The 23,207-nt window shown below is 40.9% G+C and overlaps 1 protein-coding gene across 1 annotated transcript; it reads right to left on the reverse strand.

Annotated features, from left to right (window-relative positions):
• Window positions 1–609: 609 nt before the first annotated feature.
• API5 (apoptosis inhibitor 5) lies at window positions 610–22,459 on the reverse strand. The gene is made up of 14 exons (XM_035116074.2): window positions 22,262–22,459; window positions 20,624–20,785; window positions 19,399–19,492; window positions 17,515–17,580; window positions 16,351–16,502; window positions 15,195–15,401; window positions 14,140–14,244; window positions 11,983–12,072; window positions 10,234–10,415; window positions 8,598–8,691; window positions 7,876–7,932; window positions 7,212–7,288; window positions 4,778–4,914; window positions 610–2,818 (listed from the first exon to the last, which is right to left on the reverse strand). The coding sequence occupies exons 1-14, from the start codon at window positions 22,328–22,330 to the stop codon at window positions 2,739–2,741; spliced, it is 1,572 nt and encodes a 523-aa protein (XP_034971965.1). The 5' UTR covers window positions 22,331–22,459; the 3' UTR covers window positions 610–2,738.
• Window positions 22,460–23,207: the final 748 nt, after the last annotated feature.

Below are 23,207 nucleotides of genomic sequence, written 5' to 3' on the forward strand. Positions count from 1 at the left end.
CTTAATTCAGTTTAAGGCAGCGTCCCAATAATGTCTACCAACATGTTCTTCAGGCATGTTCATTCCTAACTAGTAAGGAAAAGAGAGAGAGAGAACCTTCCCGCACCTTTAATACCTGTAGTTGTGTAGAAGGGAGAGTGGCTTGTCATGCAAGCTACACCTGCTGAAATCCCCTCTTCACCTCAACAAAGTGCAGGAACCCCCTCCCTCACCTGGCCATCCTATTCACAATCTGCCTATCCAAGAGCACTGTAAATTTGCTGTGAATGATTAGGAAGAGAAAGGATGTTGCTGCTGTAGGAAATTCTCTATTGCACTCTACCTTCTTTGGATGAGCATTGCTTTTTCTATGCAAAAGCAACATGCTGCAAGTGCATTATCCCTTGATGTCTGAGCTAAGTAGAGAAACACCAACACCCAACCAAGCTCTTTTAAGTGAATTAATTATATTTAACTCTCTTTTGCATCACACCCAACTCGTAAGAGCACACAAAAATGGTTTACATTTAGATTATCCCTAAAACCTAGAGATGACATATTTTGTTAAAAGTCCAGTGTGTTTTCAGGAAGCTATCATTTAAAAAAGACCAAGCAACAAGAAGTCACTAACAAAATTACAAAATGGATTTATTGCAAAGGCATAAAGGAAATTTTACAAAGAGAATGTGATTAATGGGTGTCTCCAAAAAGAAGTCACTGCAGCCACAACAAAAAGTGAAAAAGCTAGCTGTTTCTAAGGACAATCTGCACATCATTTATGAATAGAAATAGTTTTAAGTCAAATTTGTTACCTAGGAGACCCTCCCCACCTCCTGTCCAAAGTTACTTCGGCACAGTAGTAATCACTGAATGCCCATCCTTAAAAATTAGGCTTTCACATTATTAAAGGATCTCAAATTGCCATTGTAAGCAAACATACTGAATTAACCAAAAATAGTTCAAAATCCATTTTGATCAATTATTTTTACTTTGACCTGGCCAGTTTCTAAAACAAAAATCTGAACAGATGTAGATGTTTCCCCTTAATTAGAATGTTTGTGGCCACTGAAAGAAAAAATTGTTTGTACGCATCAAGGCTTCACCTGCAGTTCCATACTAGTTTAAACAACCATGGTTTGCCCCAAAGAATCCTGGGAACTGTAGTTTGTTAAAGGGTCTGAGGGTTGTTAGGAAACATCTATTCCACTCACAGAGCTGCAATTCTCAGTGGTTTAACAATCAGTTGCTTTCCCTAGGGAACTCTCATCCTGCTTTACAAATTACAGTGCCCAGGATTATTTGGCAGGGGGAGGCCATGACTGTTCAAAGTGGTATGGTACTGCTTTAAATGCATAGCACAGATGGAGCCCAAAGAATGATTAAAATGATTTATTTGTCCAGTTTATAAATTGTTTCTCTCTGATATACATGAGGCTTGCTGGAAATATGCTTTGTACAAAATGTTGGTTTTCAGTACAGGTATCAAACGCTAGAGGGGAATTGGGGGTGATGCGAAGAATGAATATGCAATTTTTAAAATAAAGCCTGATATTGGGTAACTTAAACATTCTGGCAGTGTTATAAATTTTCCTATGATCTGTTACTGATATTGACATTTTATGCTGCTCACTCTTCCTCTTCCCATGCCCAAGGATCCAACATACATTTTTAATGGGAAATATTTTTGGGGGGAGGTGAGAATCAAGTTTGCTACATCATATTATTTTAAATAAAATATCTAGAATCCTTATCACTATAATGATTCCATTATTATGTAAGATTTACCAAGATGTTTTAACTTTTTACCCAAGTGCAACTGAATAGCAGTAATTTCAAGTGCCTAATGCCATGCTTAATATTTGTAAACATAGGTATCTAACTAATTAAAACAAAAAACAAAAGAGCTTCTTCTAAGGGCTAACTGATCCAAGCTCTTTAACAGGCGTTATTACAGCATCACAAATTTGCCATTCTTGGGGTAGCATTTCTAGCAGTTTTATTCTTTTTCACTATAATTTTATGGCACATATATAAATATATATATGCACACACACATTTATAGAGAACATTTAAAAAGCCATTTGCAAAACACACATTATGTTACAATATATGGAGAAGAGCAAAATGTGTTCACGTTAACACCTGGGCTTCCCTGCTCCCTCCCACCCTTCCCAACAAGTAAATGGACTGACTTATGATAAAGAGCACATATTCTTCTGCATCCATGTTGCACACTTTAAAAATCAAGGATTCCTATCAACAATCAATGCTACCACTGGTAGCCTATACTACTTTTTCTGCAATATCATACTTTCCCACTTACTGCAAAAAAACAAAAACAAAACAATTTTGTCTGGAGAAGGGTTACCGCTGATTTCAACTTCAGTTATAACATTTCCACCTCTTATCTAGCATATGAAAATTATTGTACACTAAGGAGCCTACTTTGTAAAGCCATATTTATAGATGAATGTAACGTCAGCAGGAAAACCCATGCTTTCTTCCTGAATAAGTCTTGAAGATGCTTAAAAAACAAACCCAGACACAAACTCAAACTGCCAGCTGCTAAACATCCCAAAATACAGTTGTAGCTTCACTGTGGGCGAGTCTGCAGTCCATTAGAAAAGTAGATCATACATACAAAGGTATAAGAACATTTAAATCAGTTTTTCGCAGAAGAGAGTTCTTTAAACAATGCAGCCCTCCAGGCAATCCATCAGACTTGAAAGATGATCATGACAATGAAAACACCATTGATTTCAGTAGATTCTTCCACGAGTGCGATTACCACGGCCACCCCATCCTCTCCCTCGTCCACCACGGAAACCACCTCTCTGCTCTGAAAATAAAGAGAAATAAAAGTCTGTTTTAAAACATATGGATCTCTGATTGACTAGAAGGAAAACAGCAACTACCCCTAGTTATAATTCTAGCTTTTAAATACAAGTGTCAGTTAAACAAACATGACAGTAAGAATTGCACCATACTCTCTAATCATGTAGATGAGGAACCCAACTGTGGAAGCAAGACTAGTAAGAACCACACCAGCTCCCAGCGCGTACTGCCCAATTCGCATAAGGCTTGATCCACAAGGTCATTCTCCCAGTTACACAACCACTCAAGGGATAGGACAGTGTGAACCTGCCTTTGAATAGCTTTTCCTATGGTAAATGTATTTCAAGTCAGAACATAAACCTGCTTGCCTGTGCCTCCCAACTCTGAAACAAGGCTGAGTAAGAAATATTTAGCATGTTCATGTGTGACCCCTCCTTATCCAGGGGTCTATTGTAACATCAATTGTCTATTGTAACATCAAAGTCTCTGATACACAGAAAAAGTAGCAGTAATCCGTATAATTACTCTGTATGTGCATACATATGTATGCACATATTTTACACATACTGCATGTCTGCTGTTATCATTATTTCTTAACCACCCTTTACTCTTAAGATCACAGGCTGAGTTACATTAAAACATACAAACCTGAGATAGTGGAAGGTATAGTCAGCAATTTACTTCAGCTGAACACAAACTTGAAAATAGGTGCTCTCCAGTTTACCTATGGTAATAACTCATTCCAAGAAAGGTTTTGCAAATGGCAAGTCAACTGGCTCTCTTCACTCCTCAATTATGCTACACAGGTAGAGGTAGGATAATCATTTCTTTGTGGACTTATTTGCAGAACTGGTTATGGAGCATGTGACTACCTGTTATTATTATGTCCGTGTCATAGTTTCCAGTGTTCCTCATTATGCCTGCAGCCATTTACAACACTAGACAAGCCACTTGCAAAACTCTGGGGAACTTCCGATGAAGCACTAATTGCAGATATACACTTATAAAACTCTTTGGAACCCAGACAATGTCTTTGTTAAGTAAACAGATGACACTGATTGCATATGAAAGCCAAAGTTTGTGAATGAGTATCAAACATACCATTTTTTCAGCCCTTAATTGAATGAGAAAGCTGAAAAATGCCTTTTAAAGAGAAAAAACATTGTGGGGGAAGGGCATTAATTGAAACTGCTTATAACTGATCTCTCCAATTCTTATTTCCTTTCTCCAGCATTATATTAGGCTGCAGTCCTACCTTACTGACCAAGAGTGGCAGAGATTCATGGAACAACACGGCCATTGCCACTCCTACAGCCCTGGCTGGGAAAGAAGGTGGGAGGACAGAACAAAAAGCCTTTGTGCTGCACCAGTGCTCAGGCTGGCAAAGCAAAGAAGCCTGGATCAGGCCCGTTGCTGTCATATGAGAGCTGCAGGGTCTGCACAGTATCTGGCATGGTGAACAGGAGTTTGGATTGCTCTTTCATGAAATAATTTAGTGATAGTATGGAATACCTTCCCATAAATCTGAATGTAGAGTTTCCTACCATGTTACAACCCCCCCCCCCATTCAATGTGAATAAAACCTGACTCAAGAATTGGATGCGACAGGTTGGAATTTTATACAGGTAAATGCCAATGGGTGCACTAATAAAGATCTTGTTCTAGACCACAGACAGGAGACCTGAGGCTATCCAGATGTTGCTCGACTAACAGCTGCAGAGCATCTGCAAGAGCATCTGGAGGGGCACAGGCTTGCTACACCTGTCCAGACATTGTTCAATATGATATGTAAAGCAAAATCATGCCAAGATTGTATCTCGAAAAAGCACACACAAAATTCATGAATAGAAATACCAGTGAACATCCCCCCAAAGGCAACAGAGCCTAGCAGCTCATCTTACAACACAAAACAGAATCCTATTTCTCCCCTGCACAGAATAACACAATCTATTGCAATGCTTACCATAAGAAAAATTTCCCAGGTTACTACTGTATTTCCCACTGGGTGGATTGTATATCTGCCTGGAATCCCTTTTTGGTCCTGGTGGAGCCTTCTTTGTTGGCAAGTCTGAAGCTGCATCATCACTTGCTCGTTTTTGCCTTCAAAGAAAATAGGATAAAAAAATATTGCAGAGACAAGTAAGGCTATAAAAAATGAACCCAATATGTACAGCAATGGAAACCTTAATGAAGGCATTTTGTATAAAGTTAATTTACAGACTTGAAACATTAATAGCATAGAACAGAAATTCCTAGTATTTCAAAGCAAGAAGATTCCTATTACTTTACTCTCTAGCCCATTTGTCTGTAAAATTAAAAATCAAAATAAAATGAGAGCGCTCAGGGCAGATTTCAGCAAATACGATATCACAAAATTGGTAAAATTGAACATCACTTTAATAATCAAAGCTTCTATTTTTCTTAGAGCAGGGCTAAGTAACCAAAGTGCTCTCCACATATTGCTGGGCTACATCTCTGCATAGCCCCAGCCAGCACAGCTACGGGCCAGGGATGATGGGAGTTACAAATCAAGTAACCTCTGGAAGACACAATCTTGGAGTTTGGAAAAGCTTGCTCCTCTGCAAGAACAGGTGGGCTTTTACTCAATTTCCAGACACCAATAGCAGAAAATTGTAAAAGCAGCTGCTTATTTTTTTTTTAAGAAAAGCCCACCACCTGCTTATTCTCAAGTAAAGAAGATATTAGGTAGCCTTATGTTTTGCCTAGAGAAGAGGTGACTCCTAGATTAGGCATCTTTTTTAGGACCAGGATGCCAAGGATCCCAGGCACTGTATATGGTATTCTGCTCAGCAGCAGTAGCCTTTGAAAGGTTAAGGACTCTTTGGAGCAGCTCCTCATCAGGAATGGGTACTTCTAGAAGGAACTCAAAGATTATCAGCCTCCTATACTTCTCCTGTGTGCATGGGAACATAGAATCATAGAGTTGGAAGAGACCACAAGGGCCATCCAGTCCAACCCCCTGCCAGGCAGGAAACACCATCAAAGCATTCTTGACATATGCCTGTCACGCCTCTGCTTAAAGACCTCCAAAGAGGGAAATTCCACCACACTCCTTGGTAGCAAATTCCACTGCCGAACAGCTCTTACTGTCAGGAAGTTCTTCCTAATGTTTAGGTGGAATCTTCTTTCTTGTAGTTTGAATCCATTGCTCCGTGTCCGCTTCTCTGGAGCAGCAGAAAACAATCTTTCTCCCTCCTCCATATGACATCCTTTCATATATTTGAACATGGCTATCATATCACCCCTTAACCTTCTCTTCTCCAGGCTAAACATACCCAGCTCCCTAAGCCGTTCCTCATAAGGCATCATTTCCAGGCCTTTGACCATTTTGGTTGCCCTCCTCTGGACACATTCCAGTTTGTCAGTATCCTTCTTGAACTGTGGTGCCCAGAACTGGACACAGTACTCCAGGTGAGGTCTGACCAGAGCAGAATACAGTGGTACTATTACTTCCCTTGATCTAGATGCTATACTCCTATTGATGCAGCCCAGAATTGCATTGGCTTTTTTAGCTGCTGCATCACACTGCTGACTCATGCCAAGTTTGTGGTCTACCAAGACTCCTAGATCCTTTTCACATGTACTGCTCTCAAGCCAGGTGTCACCCATCCTGTATTTGTGCCTTTCATTTTTTCTGCCCAAGTGTAGTACCTTACATTTCTCCTTGTTAAAATTCATCTTGTTTGCTTTGGCCCAGTTGTCTAATCTGTTAAGGTCATTTTGAAGTGTGATCCTGTCCTCTGGGGTATTAGCCACCGCTCCCAATTTGGTGTCATCTGCAAACTTGCTCAGGATGCCCTCAAGCCCATCATCCAAGTCATTGATAAAGATGTTGAATAAGACTGGGCCCAAGACACAACCCTGTGGCACCCCACTAGTCACTACTCTCCAGGATGAGGAGGAGCCATTGATGAGCACCCTTTGGGTGTTGCTGAACTTCTCTGGATTCCAACCCATCTCTCTCTTTCTCTCCAGAGTAAAGTTATTACAATTGCTGAAGCGACTATTTGTTTTGCTAAATAAAGTATATCCTTTTTAAAGCAAAGGTTAGATGGCCATCTGACAAGTACGTAGGATCTAGCTGAGATTCCTGCATTGCAGGATTGGACCTGATGACCCTCGAGGTACCTTCCAACTCTACAATTCTATTATTCCTTTTAACTTAACTCTCCTTTGGATGTTCAAACACACTGATTCAACCAATGAATGTATACAAAATCATAACTTGTGCAGAATAACATTTTTGGCATAGCTTTATAGATGTTTAAATAGATTTAAAAGAAGACTCCAATATTACATTAACAGAGATCTGCTGGAGCGCAGAAAGACAAGAGAGAAATACATAAATAGTTGGAAGTCATTCACTGCTAACTTACCCAGCTTCAGATTTCTGTACTGGTTTCCATGACAGTGTAACTGTGCTCTTGTATGAAGGAGGAATGTGGAAGAGATCCTAGAGACAAAATAGGAATTATATGTTTCTGGGAATAGTACTTTAAACAAATGAAGAATAGATGTTAAAAACTAAAGTTCCCCAAATTTAAAATTTCTTGCATGATGACACGATTTCCCAGTTTTTTTTTAAATCACTCTAAAATCCACATTTGGGGAAATCCATTATTAGGATCAGCATTAAAGTATGAATTCGGCCTCTCTCTCACTCTTCTCTTTTATGTTCTTGTAAAGTATTTGATGGAATTCCATTTTTTTCTGCACTGTTTGTGAAAACAGACTAAATTTCCCTACAGGTTTGGTGTAATGCTCAAACACAACAGGGTGAGGAAAGAATCTACTACATTTAACAACAACAAACAAACAAACAAACAACAACAACAACAATAATGCTGCAACCCATCTGACTGGGCTGTGCCAGCCGCTTTGAGCAGCACCCAGCAAAAGTTATTGGAACAGTATTACTGTTTCCAGAAAGAACAGAGTTAGGGCCACAGAATTGATTGGTCAGAAATAGCTTCAGGACAAATATCTTCACCTAACCATCATTTTTAAACAAATCCAGTAATAAAATATAGAAGGGCTTACCTTGATTAAAACATTGATGTTATTTGTAATTTTCAGTGCAACCACTTTAATTTTGTTCTGCAAAAAAGGAGAAAGGCTATTTTAGAAATGTTAAAGTTAAATTGCTTTGAAGTCTATATTTAAGATGTTTCCAATGAAGCTCAGTGCCTTCTTTTCTTTTCTTTAAATGAACACCAACACGGATAACTATTTTCCATCTGAAACACTACCAGTTGCTAGTCTGGAATCGTTCATGCTTAATATCTTTAATCACAAGCACTGAACGTGTAGTTTAGTTATGGCCTTTTGGCTTATGTGGAGGATTGGTACAGAACACCCCCCCCCCCCACTCTTGCTACACTTCTAGCAACACACTGCTTTTCTGTTCTCTATGAAACAGAGTGGATGCATAAAAATAGAAGCAATACAGTGGCACTCTTCAATTAGTTCAATCCAAGGGTGCTTGCTTAAGTGGAGAGATACTTCTGCTCATGGAAAAAGACATCTCCGATTTTCATCAATTCCCCTTTTGTGCAGCTCCCATATCACATCCTGACAGTCTCACAACCCTTGGGAGCAGATTTTCAGAAGGCACAGAATTTGGAAAAACTATTTTTTGTGAGCAACACACCCAGTTACTATTGATCGAAGCCACTGTCACAAGCTTTATCCATCAACTATACTGTGATAAAATCATTATGGTAAATTCAGCTAAGGTACTGCCGTCACAGAGGACTACATACCTCTTCTGTCTTTAATGCTTCTCCTGTTTTTCCCTGGAGTGCCAAACGAAGTTGTCGGATGTAAACCTGCAGTCCTCTAGCAAAATACTGTAATCTTTAACAAAAGAGAACAGCTGAACAGTAAGTTATGCAACACACAGTGAAATCTAGAGGATAAAAAGGAAAACTGCTAGTATCTTGAAAAAAAGAAAAGCCTCAACAGAAAGACATTTGGCAAACTGAATTTGCGTAATAGACCATATGTAGAATGACCTAAATAAAGGTGTCTCCATAGAGAAATAAACATTGGGGTAGATTTATGAATCAAGACTCTTTAAATATCAAATGTAATTTAACCATCAATCAAAACCAAGAACATTTTACTGAGAGAAGCAGAACTTTGATCCGAAACCTTCACTGCCTTGAAGGATATTTCCAGGAGGAGAAAAGGCTAAGGTGTAAACCCTACAGAAACCCTGAGTGGAGTCCCTTTGACAGTTGGATAGTGCCTTGTATGTCTCCTTCCGGCATGCTTTCATGAAAAATTTCCCATAATGGAATTCTAGGTTACCATGGAAGGCAGTGGATGGAGAGCTCTGATTTATAAAGGGATTTATATGTTTATGTTTTTATTTCATTTGTATATGTAAAATAGAATATTCAAATATATATGATAAACTTCCAATAATGCCCACTTTAAATGCTGGGTAGACTCTGTGCTGCTTGGATCACTGGGCCGGGGGCGAATAGGAATCAAAGTGTCTAAGCTAGGTGTTAGTGATGGATCCTATCCCCAGGATGCCAGATGCTGTTACTGGCCATGGAGAGGATTGTTCTGATGCTGAAGAGAAGTCTGAAATAATTATGTAGTCTTTGGCGTCTAACCACTCCTTTATCAACTTTAGAAACTGATGATGGAACAAAGGCATGGAGGAAATCTCACATGGAGGTTAGCAGAAAGCCTCAGAGCAAAGCCCTAAGTTAGGGTCACCATAGGACACAAATGTTGAGATCCACTAAAATCCACTAAATAATCCTTAGACTCATTTGGGTTACTATTGGTCAAAGTGCCATTTGATCTGAGAATTCGGAACATGTGAGCCCTTTATGAGTTCTTCAAGAGCAGCTTAAATTGCAGTTCAGTATTAATATGCTACAGGTCATGAACGTAAAGGTAATTCTTTGTTGGAAGCATTACAGCTTTTACACAAGATAAGCCTTTGATGCATATTAATAAGCTAAAGGCATTTTGTTTCACTGCCTAGTAAACTATTCATTTCATTGCTATACAAGTATAGGCTAGTTTGAGTTACAGAAAGACAATATGACATATCCAACAAGTAAATTTTAATAAGAAAACTGAGAAGAATACTCTCATTAATTTTTAGAGGGCCAGAAGCAATTTTGAAATATCAGTTTGGGGCTATACAGCTATTCTGACATAGACATTTCACTATTGCCTGAAAACTAGAACAGTATCTTCAATATTTTCAGTCTGAAGTTTTAGTTAACCTTTTCTATTATTGGCTAATGCTTGCTTATTAATCATATGGTTAATTATAATTGGCAGAGGAAAGATCAGCAGAATTCTACATGACTCCATTACTGCTATTCTAACAAAGCCTGCACACCTGCACACACTTTAATACTACCGTACCTGATTTTAAAGTCTTTCACTTTCTCTGTGTTCAGCTTGGCTGTCAGGAAGTCTGGAAGTTTTCGACCTAGTTGATGAAAGCTATATAACAAACACTCCACATAGCTGAACTGCAATTTTGGCTCTTCATTGCCAGCGTTCTCCCCATTCTCTGCTTCTTCTGGAGGGAGTGGCATGTATTCCTGAGAAACAGAAACCAGAAGAATTGACACGTTACTTCATCTAGTATTTAAGATGTCATTGCCTCAACTATGTACTCGTTACCAAATCTCCTTCCAAAAGAGGTCCACAAACATGGTTGCACAGCCAAGTATGTAATCCCAGCTGTCAGAATTAGGGTGCAATCTCAAGCCACATTTGTCCTTTTAAAAACCAGAACACACAAACTGCCAACATTTTCCTTATAATTCTGTTCCTGCTCCTCCCTTCCATTTCTCTGACTGAGTGAGGATAAAGGTCCCCTGACCATTAGGTCCAGTCGTGGACTATGGGGTTGTGGCACTCATCTCGCTTTAGTGGCCGAGGGAGCCGGCGTACAGATTCCAGGTCATGTGGCCAGCATGACTTAGCCGCTTCTGGCGAACCAGCGCAGCACACGGAAACGCTGTTTACCTTCCCGCCGGAGAGGTACCTATTTATCTACTTGCACTTTGACATGCTTTCGAACTGCTAGGTTGGCAGGAGCAGGGACTGAACAACAGGAGCTCACCCCAACACGGGGATTCGAAACACCAACCTTCTGATCGGCAAGCCCTAGGCTCTGTGGTTTAATCCATAGCGCCACCCTGCTCCTCCCTTCTATTCCTCTGACTGAGTGAGAGTAGGTAGCAACATTTTAAACGTTCCCTTTTTTTCACCCAGTCAAGATTAGTCTGCTTTTTGTCTGCTGTTTTCCACTGCATCTTGACCTCTGCAGAGTCTTTATCCATTCCAATGTCCCTGCTCTCCTCCTGACACTCTCCTCAGCAGCAAGACAAAGACATAGTTATGTATTCAGATGGAATCTATTCCCATTGCCTACTACAGGGGTGTGCAGACTCTGCCCCAATTTCATGTCAGTGAAGGGAGCCCAGATGGAAACATGGGGAAAGGGAATGATTAAAGGGGGGGGGACTCCCGACAATCAGTTCAGACCACAGGACAGAGACATTTTAAAAAATTGTGTGGGGGTTATTGTTAGCTATTATGCTATATATTTTTGTGTTTTTATATTGTTAACCACCCTGTGATCTTTGGATGAAGGTCAGTATACAAAATTTTATAAATAATAAATCCTCCTCTTGCTGCCCACTTAGAAGACAGAGATGGGAAGACTACACCCAGCCCCACACATTTATGGCTCCCTTACAGATTACACCAAGGGGGGGGGGGCAACGTTGGAGGATGACAACAGTACCTCACCTACGGTTTGGTGCTCTAACTACCAAAGCTGGACACAATTTGTGAGCCCCTGCCCTTTACTACTGAAGCCAAGCATGTATTTCTTCCCGGCTGCTGTTCAAGCATCTTTCAAGGGCTGTGCTATCCACAGAGAATTGAACTTCTTCACACTTGTAAACATGTTGTGTATGAAAATTAGTCAACATCTGGTGTTCAAATCCGCTAAAGCAATTAGCTATTATAACACGGTTATCCCTCTGGAATTACTATCATTACACCAGGTGCTTTTCAATTCAAATAAAATAAAAGGCCTAATGAAATCTAATTACAAACTTTCACTCTCTCTCTTAAGACTAATAATCCTCTTACCAGTAGTTTATCAAAAAGCTTCTTCAAATTTGATTCTAGCTTTTCCATATCTCCACAAAAGGAGCTCATCTCAGCAAGCAGTTTCAACACCTACAGTGGGTGAGGAGAGAGGAAAAGAGCCATTGGAAAATTAACAGTTGCAACTTTATACCATGACAATTTTAAGTAAAAACAGATTTTAAGACAGAAAGAAAGGGCTTATTCCTGGATGTTGTTGTTGTTTAGTCGTTTAGTCGTGTCCGACTCTTCGTGACCCCATGGACCATAGCACGCCAGGCACTCCTGTCTTCCACTGCCTCCCGCAGTTTGGTCAAACTCATGTTCGTAGCTTCGAGAACACTGTCCAACCATCTTGTCCTCTGTCGTCCCCTTCTCCTAGTGCCCTCAATCTTTCCCAACATCAGGGTCTTTTCCAAGGATTCTTCTCTTCTCATGAGGTGGCCAAAGTATTGGAGCCTCAGCTTCACGATCTGTCCTTCCAGGGAGCACTCAGCGCTGATTTCCTTAAGAATGGATAGGTTTGATCTTCTTGCAGTCCATGGGACTCTCAAGAGTCTCCTCCAGCACCATAATTCAAAAGCATCAATTCTTCGGCGATCAGCCTTCTTTATGGTCCAACTCTCACTTCCATACATCACTACTGGGAAAACCATAGCTTTAACTATACGGACCTTTGTCGGCAAGGTGATGTCTCTGCTTTTTAAGATGCTGTCTAGGTTTGTCATTGCTTTTCTCCCAAGAAGCAGGCGTCTTTTAATTTCGTGACTGCTGTCACCATCTGCAGTGATCAAGGAGCCCAAGAAAGTAAAATCTCTCACTGCCTCCATTTCTTCCCCTTCTATTTGCCAGGAGGTGATGGGACCAGTGGCCATGATCTTGGTTTTTTTGATGTTGAGCTTCAGACCATATTTTGCGCTCTCCTCTTTCACCCTCATTAAAAGGTTCTTTAATTCCTCCTCGCTTTCTGCCATCAAGGTTGTGTCATCTGCATATCTGAGGTTGTTGATATTTCTTCCAGCAATCTTAATTCCGGCTTGGGATTCATCTAGTCCAGCCTTTCGCATGATGAATTCTGCATATAAGTTAAATAAGCAGGGAGACAATATACAACCTTGTCGTACTCCTTTCCCAATTTTGAACCACTCAGTTGTTCCATATCCAGTTCTAACTGTAGCTTCTTGTCCCACATAGAGATTTCTCAGGAGACAGATGAGGTGATCAGGCACTCCCATTTCTTTAAGAACTTGCCATAGTTTGCTGTAGTCGACACAGTCAAAGGCTTTTGCATAGTCAATGAAGCAGAAGTAGACGTTTTTCTGGAACTCTCTAGCTTTCTCCATAATCCAGCGCATGTTTGCTATTTGGTCTCTGGTTCCTCTGCCCCTTCGAAATCCAGCTTGCACTTCTGGGAGTTCTCGGTCCACATACTGCCTAAGCCTGCCTTGTAGAATTTTAAGCATAACCTGGAGAAGGAACTGGCAAGCCACTCCAGTATCCCTGCCAAGAAAACTCCATTATTCCTGGATATGACAGTGCAAATCAGAAAATGAGCCTAGAGGGCAGAAGGATCCTGTAGGCATAGCTGCCAAGTTTTCCCTTTTCTCACGAGGAAGCCTATTCAGCATAAGAGAAAATCCCTGTAAAAAAGGGATAACTTGGCAGCTATGCCTGTAGGATCTTAGTTGAATAGCATTCTTTCAGGCTGCAGACTATATGCATAAGTTGTTTTGTTCTGCATAGCAGCATGCATGATGATAAAAAGGCAAATCTATTTTAGGAGAGAGTATGTTGTTGTTGTTGTTGTTTAGTCGTTTAGTCGTGTCCGACTCTTCGTGACCCCATGGACCATAGCACGCCAGACACTCCTGTCTTGCACTGCCTCCCGTAGTTTGGTCAAACTCATGTTTGTAGCTTCGAGAACACTGTCCAACCATCTCGTCCTCTGTCGTCCCCTTCTCCTAGTGCCCTCAATCTTTCCCAACATCAGGGTCTTTTCCAAGGATTCTTCTCTTCTCATGAGGAGAGAGTATAAGATAAGTCAACCGGAATCAGCCTTGTCAGTGGTCCAAATTAGCAATAAATTTCTTCCTATCTTCTTTTGGCAAACCTTGGATAACTATAATTCAGGCTCCATGAGATACTTCCAGATTAGCTTACCTCTAACTGTATATCAAGGCCTTCAACTGGGGTGGTCAGGGAACTCAAGTTTGGCAGCACATGCTCACAGAAGTAAGTAACAAATCTTGTGGAGTGAACATTTTTCTGTAGAAAAACAAAATAGCAGTTGTAACAGCAACAAGTTAGCATACTACTAAGTAAACATGGCATTGTTTTCCATGACTGAAACATCTTCAAAGATTTTAGACAGCAAGTATGCTCAGATAAAACAGTGGTGCAATTTACATGCAGTGAGAGATAGGAAAGCTACAACTCAAGCAAACAGGTATCTTAAATTGCTTGGTTTCCTTTCTTTAAAGCTTTGAACTCAGCTTCTAAGGTCTTTTAATTCCACTTGGTTTTTAATCTGATTTGAATTTTGTTGTCTCCTCCCTAATTTGTTATGGTTTATTTTATTCTGCACTTGATTTTAATCTATCTTAACTAGATTTTATTGAGTGATACCAAACATTAAGCATACTCTGGCTGGTTGATCCAATGAAATTGATGGTCTTGCTTTATTTATTGGGATAGTCCTTGGGAGAGTCCTTGAGGGGTCAAAAGTAGGATACAAGCTATTTTATAAATATATATCAGCTACACATGCAACACGGGTGGCACTGTGGTCTAAACCACAGAGCCTAGGGGTGAACTCCCGTTGCTCGGTCCCAGCTCCTGCCCACCTAGCAATTCAAAAGCACATCAAAGTGCAAGTAGATAAATAGGTAGCGCTCCGGCGGGAAGGTAAATGGCGTTTTCGTGCGCTGCTCTGGTTTGCCAGAAGCGGCTTAGTCATGCTGGCCACATGACACGGAAGCTGTACACTGGCTCCCTCAGCCAATAAAGTGAGCTGAGCGCCGCAACCCCAGTCGTCCGTGACTGGACCAAACAGTCAGGGGTCCATTTTCCTTTACACATGCAACCGTCTTGCAGCTTTTCACACCCATGACTTGTATTATGGGATAGTCATTCTGACGCAGCCAATACAGCCATGCTGTGTTGACACAACAGTCACAACACTTAAATAAACCACACACCATACTGCAAATACTTACTGAGAAAAGTGGGACTGCTTGACGAGTACATTGTAAGAGTCTATCCACACAATCAGGGTCAGATGGATTGAAGGTCTGCTCAAGATCAGCTTGTTCAGCCACTAGTTCAACTAGCTGCTGCCGCCCACTCACAGTCTGCAGGCTTTTCAAGCCTGATAGTATCTTCATAAATAAGACAAACTCCTCTCCTGTCACATCCTCAAGCACCTTAAGAAAAGCAAGAGAAAGAGAGAAAAGAATGAAGAATCATATCAATGCAGGTGGGAACAGGTGCCCATGTGTTCTTTTTCCTTGCAAATTATCATTCCTCGCTTAATTTTTTTACAGGACATTTCAGAGTACAAACCATTTAAAAAACCTCTTCCTTTAGTATTAAAGCTTCCATGCATTAAGTCAGATGGAACGATCTCCCCCAATGCTTCATATCTGAGCAGAATTTGAATCTTGGTTGAACCTTCTAAATCCAACCTAACTGCTGTTGCAAATTAACTTGTTTTATTTAATACAATAGGTCTAAGGTTGCAAACCTTTGTAAATTTACCTGGGCCCAAGCCCCTACTCTACTCAATGGGACTTTTGTCTGAGCAAATATAAAATGGGATTAAGGAACAATGGCTCCTCCCCATCTTAAAATAAATGCCAGCTGTCACTTGGATGTGTCTCCAGCACTAAATGAAAAATGACCCCTATGTGGCTGTGAACAAAAGTGAATATGAAGATTATCGTCTTTTTATTAGCAAAGCCGATATTCAATTTTAGATAATGTAATATGTAAGATTCAATAGATGTTAGATAGGTAACATTATCAAGAGGCTTGACAACGTGTTTCCTACACATATGGTATGACAGGTAGTAAAAGTTATTCCTCCAATTCCAGTATCATCCTCCTAGATAGCTAACTTAGATATTCTCCAAAGCAGACAAAAATGTTTGTAGTCTTGATAGTTCATTGGCGGTGGCCAGGGTGGGAGAAAGCAACCACCCCACAGTAAAAATAGCATACCTTTGTTAGACTAAAATGTTTCAGAATCTTGAATTGGTGAAGCTACACTATTAGCTGCATTTTTCATTTACACCCGTGGGTGGTACTTAATGTGTTCTGATAGGAAGCAATTCTGTTATGAAGTCCGTAATTGAACTAAACTTATGTACTCACTTTCTTCGATTCTGTTAGTACGAGTTCTTCTACGTCTTTTGTTAACACCTCTTCAGGCAGAGTTTTGAGTTTAGTGGAGAGGAATTTGATGGCTCTTTCACGTACAATATCCTCTCCTTGAAGAATCTGACTAAATAAACCACCCAGTGTTCCTAAAATAGAAATAAATATCACATAAGCATCCCTTTACAATGGAAAGAAATATAATTTTGTTAGATATTTGAGTATTTCAAGTACAGTATATGTTATATAACCTATGTTATATGTTATAAACATCACCTCCAACTCCTCGAAAGATTTCGTCAACCGTGTCTCCAAATTTTTTTTACACATCACTTGGGATGACAGGCGAACTAACGCCAGTGTACTGGAAGAAGCAAAGATCATCAGTGTTGAAGCAATGATTCTTCAACATCAACTTTGTTGGACTGGTCATGTTGTGCAGATGCCTGATGATCGTCTTCCAAAGCAACTACTCTATTCCGAACTTAAAAATGGAAAGCGTAATGCTGGTGGTCAACAAAAGAGGTATATAAACTCTCTCAAGGCAAATATAAAAAATGTAGTAAACACTGTAAACACTGACAACTGGGAAACACTGGCTTGCGAGTGCTTCAATTGGAGAACAGCCTTTACCAAAGGTGTCATGGGTTTTGAAGACGTTCGAACTCAGGACGCAAGGGAGAAACGTGCTAAGAGGAAGGCACGCTTAGCAAACCCTCACTGTGATCACCTCCCGCCCGGAAACCTATGACGCCACTGTGGAAGGACATGGGATCCAGAACTGACCTCCACAGTCACTTACAGACTTACTGTTAAAACCGTGTTTATGGAAGACAATCTTACTCAGCTACAAGTGATTGCCAAAGAACAGCATGAGTCAGCTACATGGAAATGGCATAAATATGGCAAATGTTATATACCACATTAGTAGAAAAAAGCCTGTTGATTCTAAAAGAGCTACACCCTCCTCTGGAATAGCTATCTATTGTAATACACAAAACTATATTCTTTGTATCTTTGCAAATTGTCCTATTATTGTCAAAAAGGTATTCAGACTGGTAACTATTCCATATCTCTCAAAAGATAGTCAATTCTCATCCCAAAAGAGCCAAAAGAGTGTACAAACAATTTATAAATGTCAGGATATAATGCATGCTTTACCTTTAGCATCCATCTTAAATATGCTTAGCAAAGCATTGTTAACCAAGTTGAATTCTGCAGAATCATCTGGGGAAAAGAGAAAATTAAAGATGAAAAATATTTTTAATTCTAGCTAAATAAAGTGAAGCACTGGAAATCGACACAAACTAGAATCTCATGTGATAAGAAATTATTCAAAGAACCAGGTGAAGAATGAAAGTGGCAAAACCATTGTCTGAAAAACAGAAGGCAGATAAAAACAGAAGGCAGATAACATAGCAGTACAGTACAAATACAAAGCTGCATCTGGCTGACTTATGTTTATTTCCTTACAAGAAGCATATAAAGCATTCCCTGTAAAACACCATGCACAATGATAGCATAATAACACTGCTTATTTTTTAATAAGCTTTTAATTAGTTTTCTTACTTAACAAACACACACAAGAAATTAACAAAAATGATAAAATAATAACAAAAAACAAAAAACCATACATAAAAGCAATGCATAAAGCCTATGTTCTTACAGAAGAACTTATGCCACCATGTTCTTAATTCCCAATTCCTTATCTTCCCCAAGACTTCAGTCTTCCTGAAAGTGGGTCTGTATTATCTGTTTAATAAACTGCTTCTATAATCATTTAGTCATTTCTCCTGTTATCTGAATACTATACTTATAATCCATATTGTGGTTTAAGAAAATTAATCAATTAATCAAAGCATGTCCAGGTTTTAACCTGAGGGCACTGTTTTTTTAAATATTCTTTATAAGTTATAAATTCATAAAGAATTTATAATTTATAAATAACACTTCTTATTTTACATCAAAAACAAACAAAAGAAGCAGAACACAACAAAAACAAGCACAAAGTCAACAATTCTAGATTCAGGTAGGTAGCTCTGTTGGTCTGATACAGTCGAAATAAAAATAAAATAAAAAACTGTCCGGTAGCACCTTAGAGACCAACTAAGTTTGTTCTGGGTATAAGCTTTCGTGTGCATGCACACTGAAGAATATCTGAAGAAGTATGGATGCTCATGAAAGCTTATATCCAGAACAAACTTAGTTGGTCTCTAAGATGCTACTGGACAATTTTTTTATTTTTTTTATTAAAGACAAGAAAGTTTAATCAATGGGCAACATACAACACCACACAAGCAGACCTCCCCCTTCATTTCCACCCTCCTGCACCGGCCCCTCTGCTCCAGAGGGAATCCAATGCTTTAGGTGATTAGGGGCAGGAGAAGGAATTCTGTCTGCCAAAAGTGTACATTCCACCAGTGAATGACCACCACTGGATTTCACCCAACGTCTAGAAGCCATATACAGCTATCTATCCCACTTAACTGTGCCAAGCAAAAAGTTTCACTGCAACGTGTGAAGCAGCATTGTTTCCAACAAACCTATGCAGCTTTTAAGACCTAGAGGTTGTGGATAGTCACTTCTTCCCCAAGAAGCTAGCACGAAGAATTCCTGCACCAGCCAGAGTAGCAGTACCACCTGGTGAAAGACACGGAATGGTTGGGCTCCATCTGGTTCTGAGGCACGCAGCCTGTGCTTTTCTGCCTGCAATGGTACATTAGCACAGCCCTTTCCTGCACTATGGGCTATGCACTTTTTAGCACGAGTCAAGATTGACATGCACCTTTTAGAATGTACAGATTGCCAGCTCCCTGTACATGTTGAGTTTTCAATCAAAGGAGGTTCAGAGCGTTTAGGAATTTGAACAGTAGGTAAGACAGCAAAAGTTATGGGGTGGTGAAGACTCCTAAAATATAGAACTGCAAATATTGACATGGAAAAAAACAAGATGGTTGAGGAAGACAACCATAGCAACGAATCTATATCCTTGCTCTGATTACACCTTGTAAGAAGGTTACAAATACAAACACCAATCTCTTCTACCTGACTGAAGAAGTTGGGTGAGTATGTCTGCCACTCTGGGGAGGTTGTCACCGGTAGCAAATTGAGGTAATTCTTTGATTGCTTGGCGCCGGATCTATAAACAAAACAAAGACACACACATTCACCAACCAATGAATTAAAATTCTCTTACACAGATGATACAGCTTCAAACAAAAGGTTGGGAAAGTCAGACACAATATATTGTCTGATTTTGATGTCAGTGTTTTATGTTCAGCGTTACTTAATTGCTAAAGGCCTAAGGCTATCATGAGGCTCCGCTAAGGGATTTAGCCTGAAATCCTACATCAATCAATGTACCTGGGAGGAAGCTCCTCTGAAAATGGGACTTACTTTGTGGTAGATATGTAAATATTACATGTTTATCCGTCATTAGATCGTCACAGTACAACAGATGAACAGTCTAAAAGTAACATCAATATCTACTGTGGTTAACTCACACCCAAATAAAACTACAACACAGACAAGTTTAAAATGACAAATTTCCTCTCGCACTGTTGTGAAACATTTTAACAACTAAAACAGACATGAAGAGCTAATGTAGCCCTGCTCAAGCTACAACTCATATGGATGTAAGGATGAACCTTTTCTGTAGAACTTTCTCACTTTATGTCATTGTTTTGTAAACAGGCAAATATTATGTAGTTTCATCCTGCCTTGGGGAGTCACTCCTGTTTTGGTTTTGCTAGTTTGCATTGTTCTTTTGAAATTGGTATTTAAATTATTTTGTTAATTCATTTTAAATTTTACACCATATATGTTGGGAGCACATGTTGAAGAGAAGCTTATAAATTCATAACTAAACTATATGAAAATACTTTTTGAAAAGGGATGTCTGTGCCTAAATTAAGTCTGTATGAACCCCAACTCCTGATGAACAGGTAAAAAGGGCACCCACACTCTGATTGCTCCCAGATGATTATATGGTACAATTTTTTTTTAAAAAAAACACACTATCAACTTGCCATAATTTTGTTTCTTAAAATAATTTACCAATCAATTGACAAGCATGCCAATACTGGTTAAACAAACCAAAGATGTAATACCGGTAGCTGTTTCTCCTGGTTTAGACCTTATGATTGAAAAATGTTCTGTTCCCCCACATTTTTTTAGGGTCAATCTGATAGTGGGGTGGGGAGGAGAGGGGAAAGGATGAAATCAGAAGGAAGAAGAGGCAAGTGCTAAATGCCAAAGAAAAATTACTTACAGAAACATCTTCATCCTCACAAAGGTCCAGTTGGGCATTGATAGCTGAATCTGCCAGTTCAGGGAAATGTTTGAAGAATTTTGGAATAAATTGTGCTGCTAATCTCTTCTCCTTGGCACCTCCCTTGACACCATCCAAAATCACCTGGTAAGCATCTTTGTGCTAAGACAGAAGATAAAAACTCTCCGTTAACAAATGTTATCCACTGAAGATCTCACCACCACTACTCCTGTGCCAAACAACACCCAGAAAGTTATTTTTGGTGTCTGTTAGATAACTATAAAACCACCTTTCCTAAAAGTCTAAGGTTACAAACCAATGCACATGGACATGGGAGTAAGTTTCACTCAATTCAGTAGGCCATGTATAGGATTGCATTGCAAACATCTTCTCCGAATACTGCAATATCATCCTATTTGTCCTAGCTTTTGGAGAACATGCTTAGTCTGGGAAAGAGCTGAACACTTTTACCATTATGTTTGTAGCGTTTAATTTTAGATGGATACTTTATATCAGGCATCCCCAAACTGCGGCCCTCCAGATGTTTTGGCCTACAACTCCCATGATCCCTAGCTAACAGGACCAGTGGTCAGGGAAGATGGGAATTGTAGTCCAAAACACCTGGAGGCCTGAAGTTTGGGGATGCCTGCTTTATATGTTCTTCGTAACCTACTGCTAGGTGTCCCCAAGAAAGTGTTGGAGGAGACAGTGCCATGGATCATTGCGGGTGGCAGTATAGTGGAAAAAAGAAGGACCCCCCCCCCCGGTCTTTTACACATCAAGGTAGAACACAGCAAACACAGATGCTTACAAGAAGAAGAGTTGAGGGGGAAAACCTGTGTTTGTGAGTACAATACACCACTGGGGAAAGGGCATCCCTTGGGGCAATGGCGTTAGAAGAGGATGCATGGCACATAAGTCTCTAAGGCCACAATTCTAAAACACACACAGGAGGATTGGTAAGTAAACATGCACAGGGCTGAGCTGTAGGGATGCATACGATAACGTCAGGGTACATGTTATACAAAATGAGATGTTATATCGCATCACTTGTGACTATGTATTTATGAATGAACGCCCACGTAAACACGACTACAACCCTGCCTCTATAAGCAAGCGCAGCAGGCAGCACATGGTATGATGCTGCGGCCGCAATTCTAAGCAGGCTTACTTTTGAGGGGGGGGAACCCCCGTTGAACTAAACGCACACTGGGAGAAGCTAGCACGGGATTATTACGCTGCACGTCCCCCCCCCCCTCACAAAACAGCTTTTCTTTATCCTTTTACAACCGGATTTTTATTCATTTTATTTTTTAAGCATGCCTTTGCCAAGCTGCGAGCCTTCGGCCCACCCGTGATTTCAAGCTCCTACCGTCAGGTTGTTTAGCTAAGTAAGGAAGGGGCACCTTCTCAATGGAATATTTCTAGCGGAGGGGGAGGAGATGCCCCCAAAGGGGGGGGGTCGAATCCAGACTCATGACGGGGAGAGGGAGGTGAGCAGAGGCAGAGAGGTGGGGAGCCTGGCCCGTCCTCCCCCCCGCAATAGCCGCCTCCGCCGCATAAAGCCGCCGACGTTCCCCGGCCGCCGCCTAGGCCCAGGAGCCCCGCGCGCAGTCAGAGCCGCCCGCCCGGTCGCACCTCGGCCGCGGTCTCCTTGGCGTCGGCTAGGATTCCGTAATTACGGTACAGCTCCTCCACGGTGGGCATCGTGCCGCGGATGGTCCTCTCACGGCCGGCCTCTCTCTCTCTCAATCTCCGACTGAAGCTGCGACGAAAACAACCGCTTTCCCTTTCACGCCACCTCCAACCCGTGGACGGAAGCGAGCGGAACCGCCTAGTCAGGCCGCGCGCGGCTTCCGGCGGTGGTGGAAAGAGGGCGCATCTGCCCCCGTCCTTCCTACAGCGGCCCCTGCCGTCGCGGAGGTGTCATTGCAGCCAGCGCAGAAGCGGAGCGGGTGAGGCCAGGAGTCTCACATTCTTTCCCGGTCGCCCTTCTGATACGGTCGAATCAGGAGCTGCCTTCCCGCTAGGAATGCTGATATTCGTCATCGTCAGTCCCTTCTTACGTATAAGGTTCAGTGCTACCATTCTTCCTTATTATTATTTTAAAAAAGGTATCGGCTACTTATCCTGCATAGGCAAAACAGGAAGAGTACAGCTTGGGAGCAGGGATATCTTTTTCTCAGAGGCAAAACATTGCTCTTTGAGGGCTGGGAAAATAGCAAAAGGAGAATGATTGTGAGGAAAGCCATCCAGATCCTGCACCAAAACTGCACAGTTGTCCTTTGAAAAGGCCCCAGGGCTAATAAAAATGTTAAATAAAGGCACTGGAACTGTGGAGTGTGTGTATTCTTTAAGACCCAAAGTACATGGGTTGCAATGGCATTTGAGTTGTAACAGACACCCACAGGGGCATACCCAGGATCAAAACTAGAGGGGGGCAAGGGGCGGGGCCAAGGCATGGGAGGGGAGGGGCCACAAAGTGGGAACATGGGCGGGGCTACGGAGCCCAGGTGAAACTGGCTCCGGTCTCACCTAGGTGCCGCGATTTCAAAACTTGAGATGGCAGAGCCTTCAACCTTCT

The sequence above is a fragment of the Zootoca vivipara genome, chromosome 1, assembly GCF_963506605.1.
Source record: "Zootoca vivipara chromosome 1, rZooViv1.1, whole genome shotgun sequence".
Classification (NCBI taxonomy): Eukaryota; Metazoa; Chordata; class Lepidosauria; order Squamata; family Lacertidae; genus Zootoca; species Zootoca vivipara.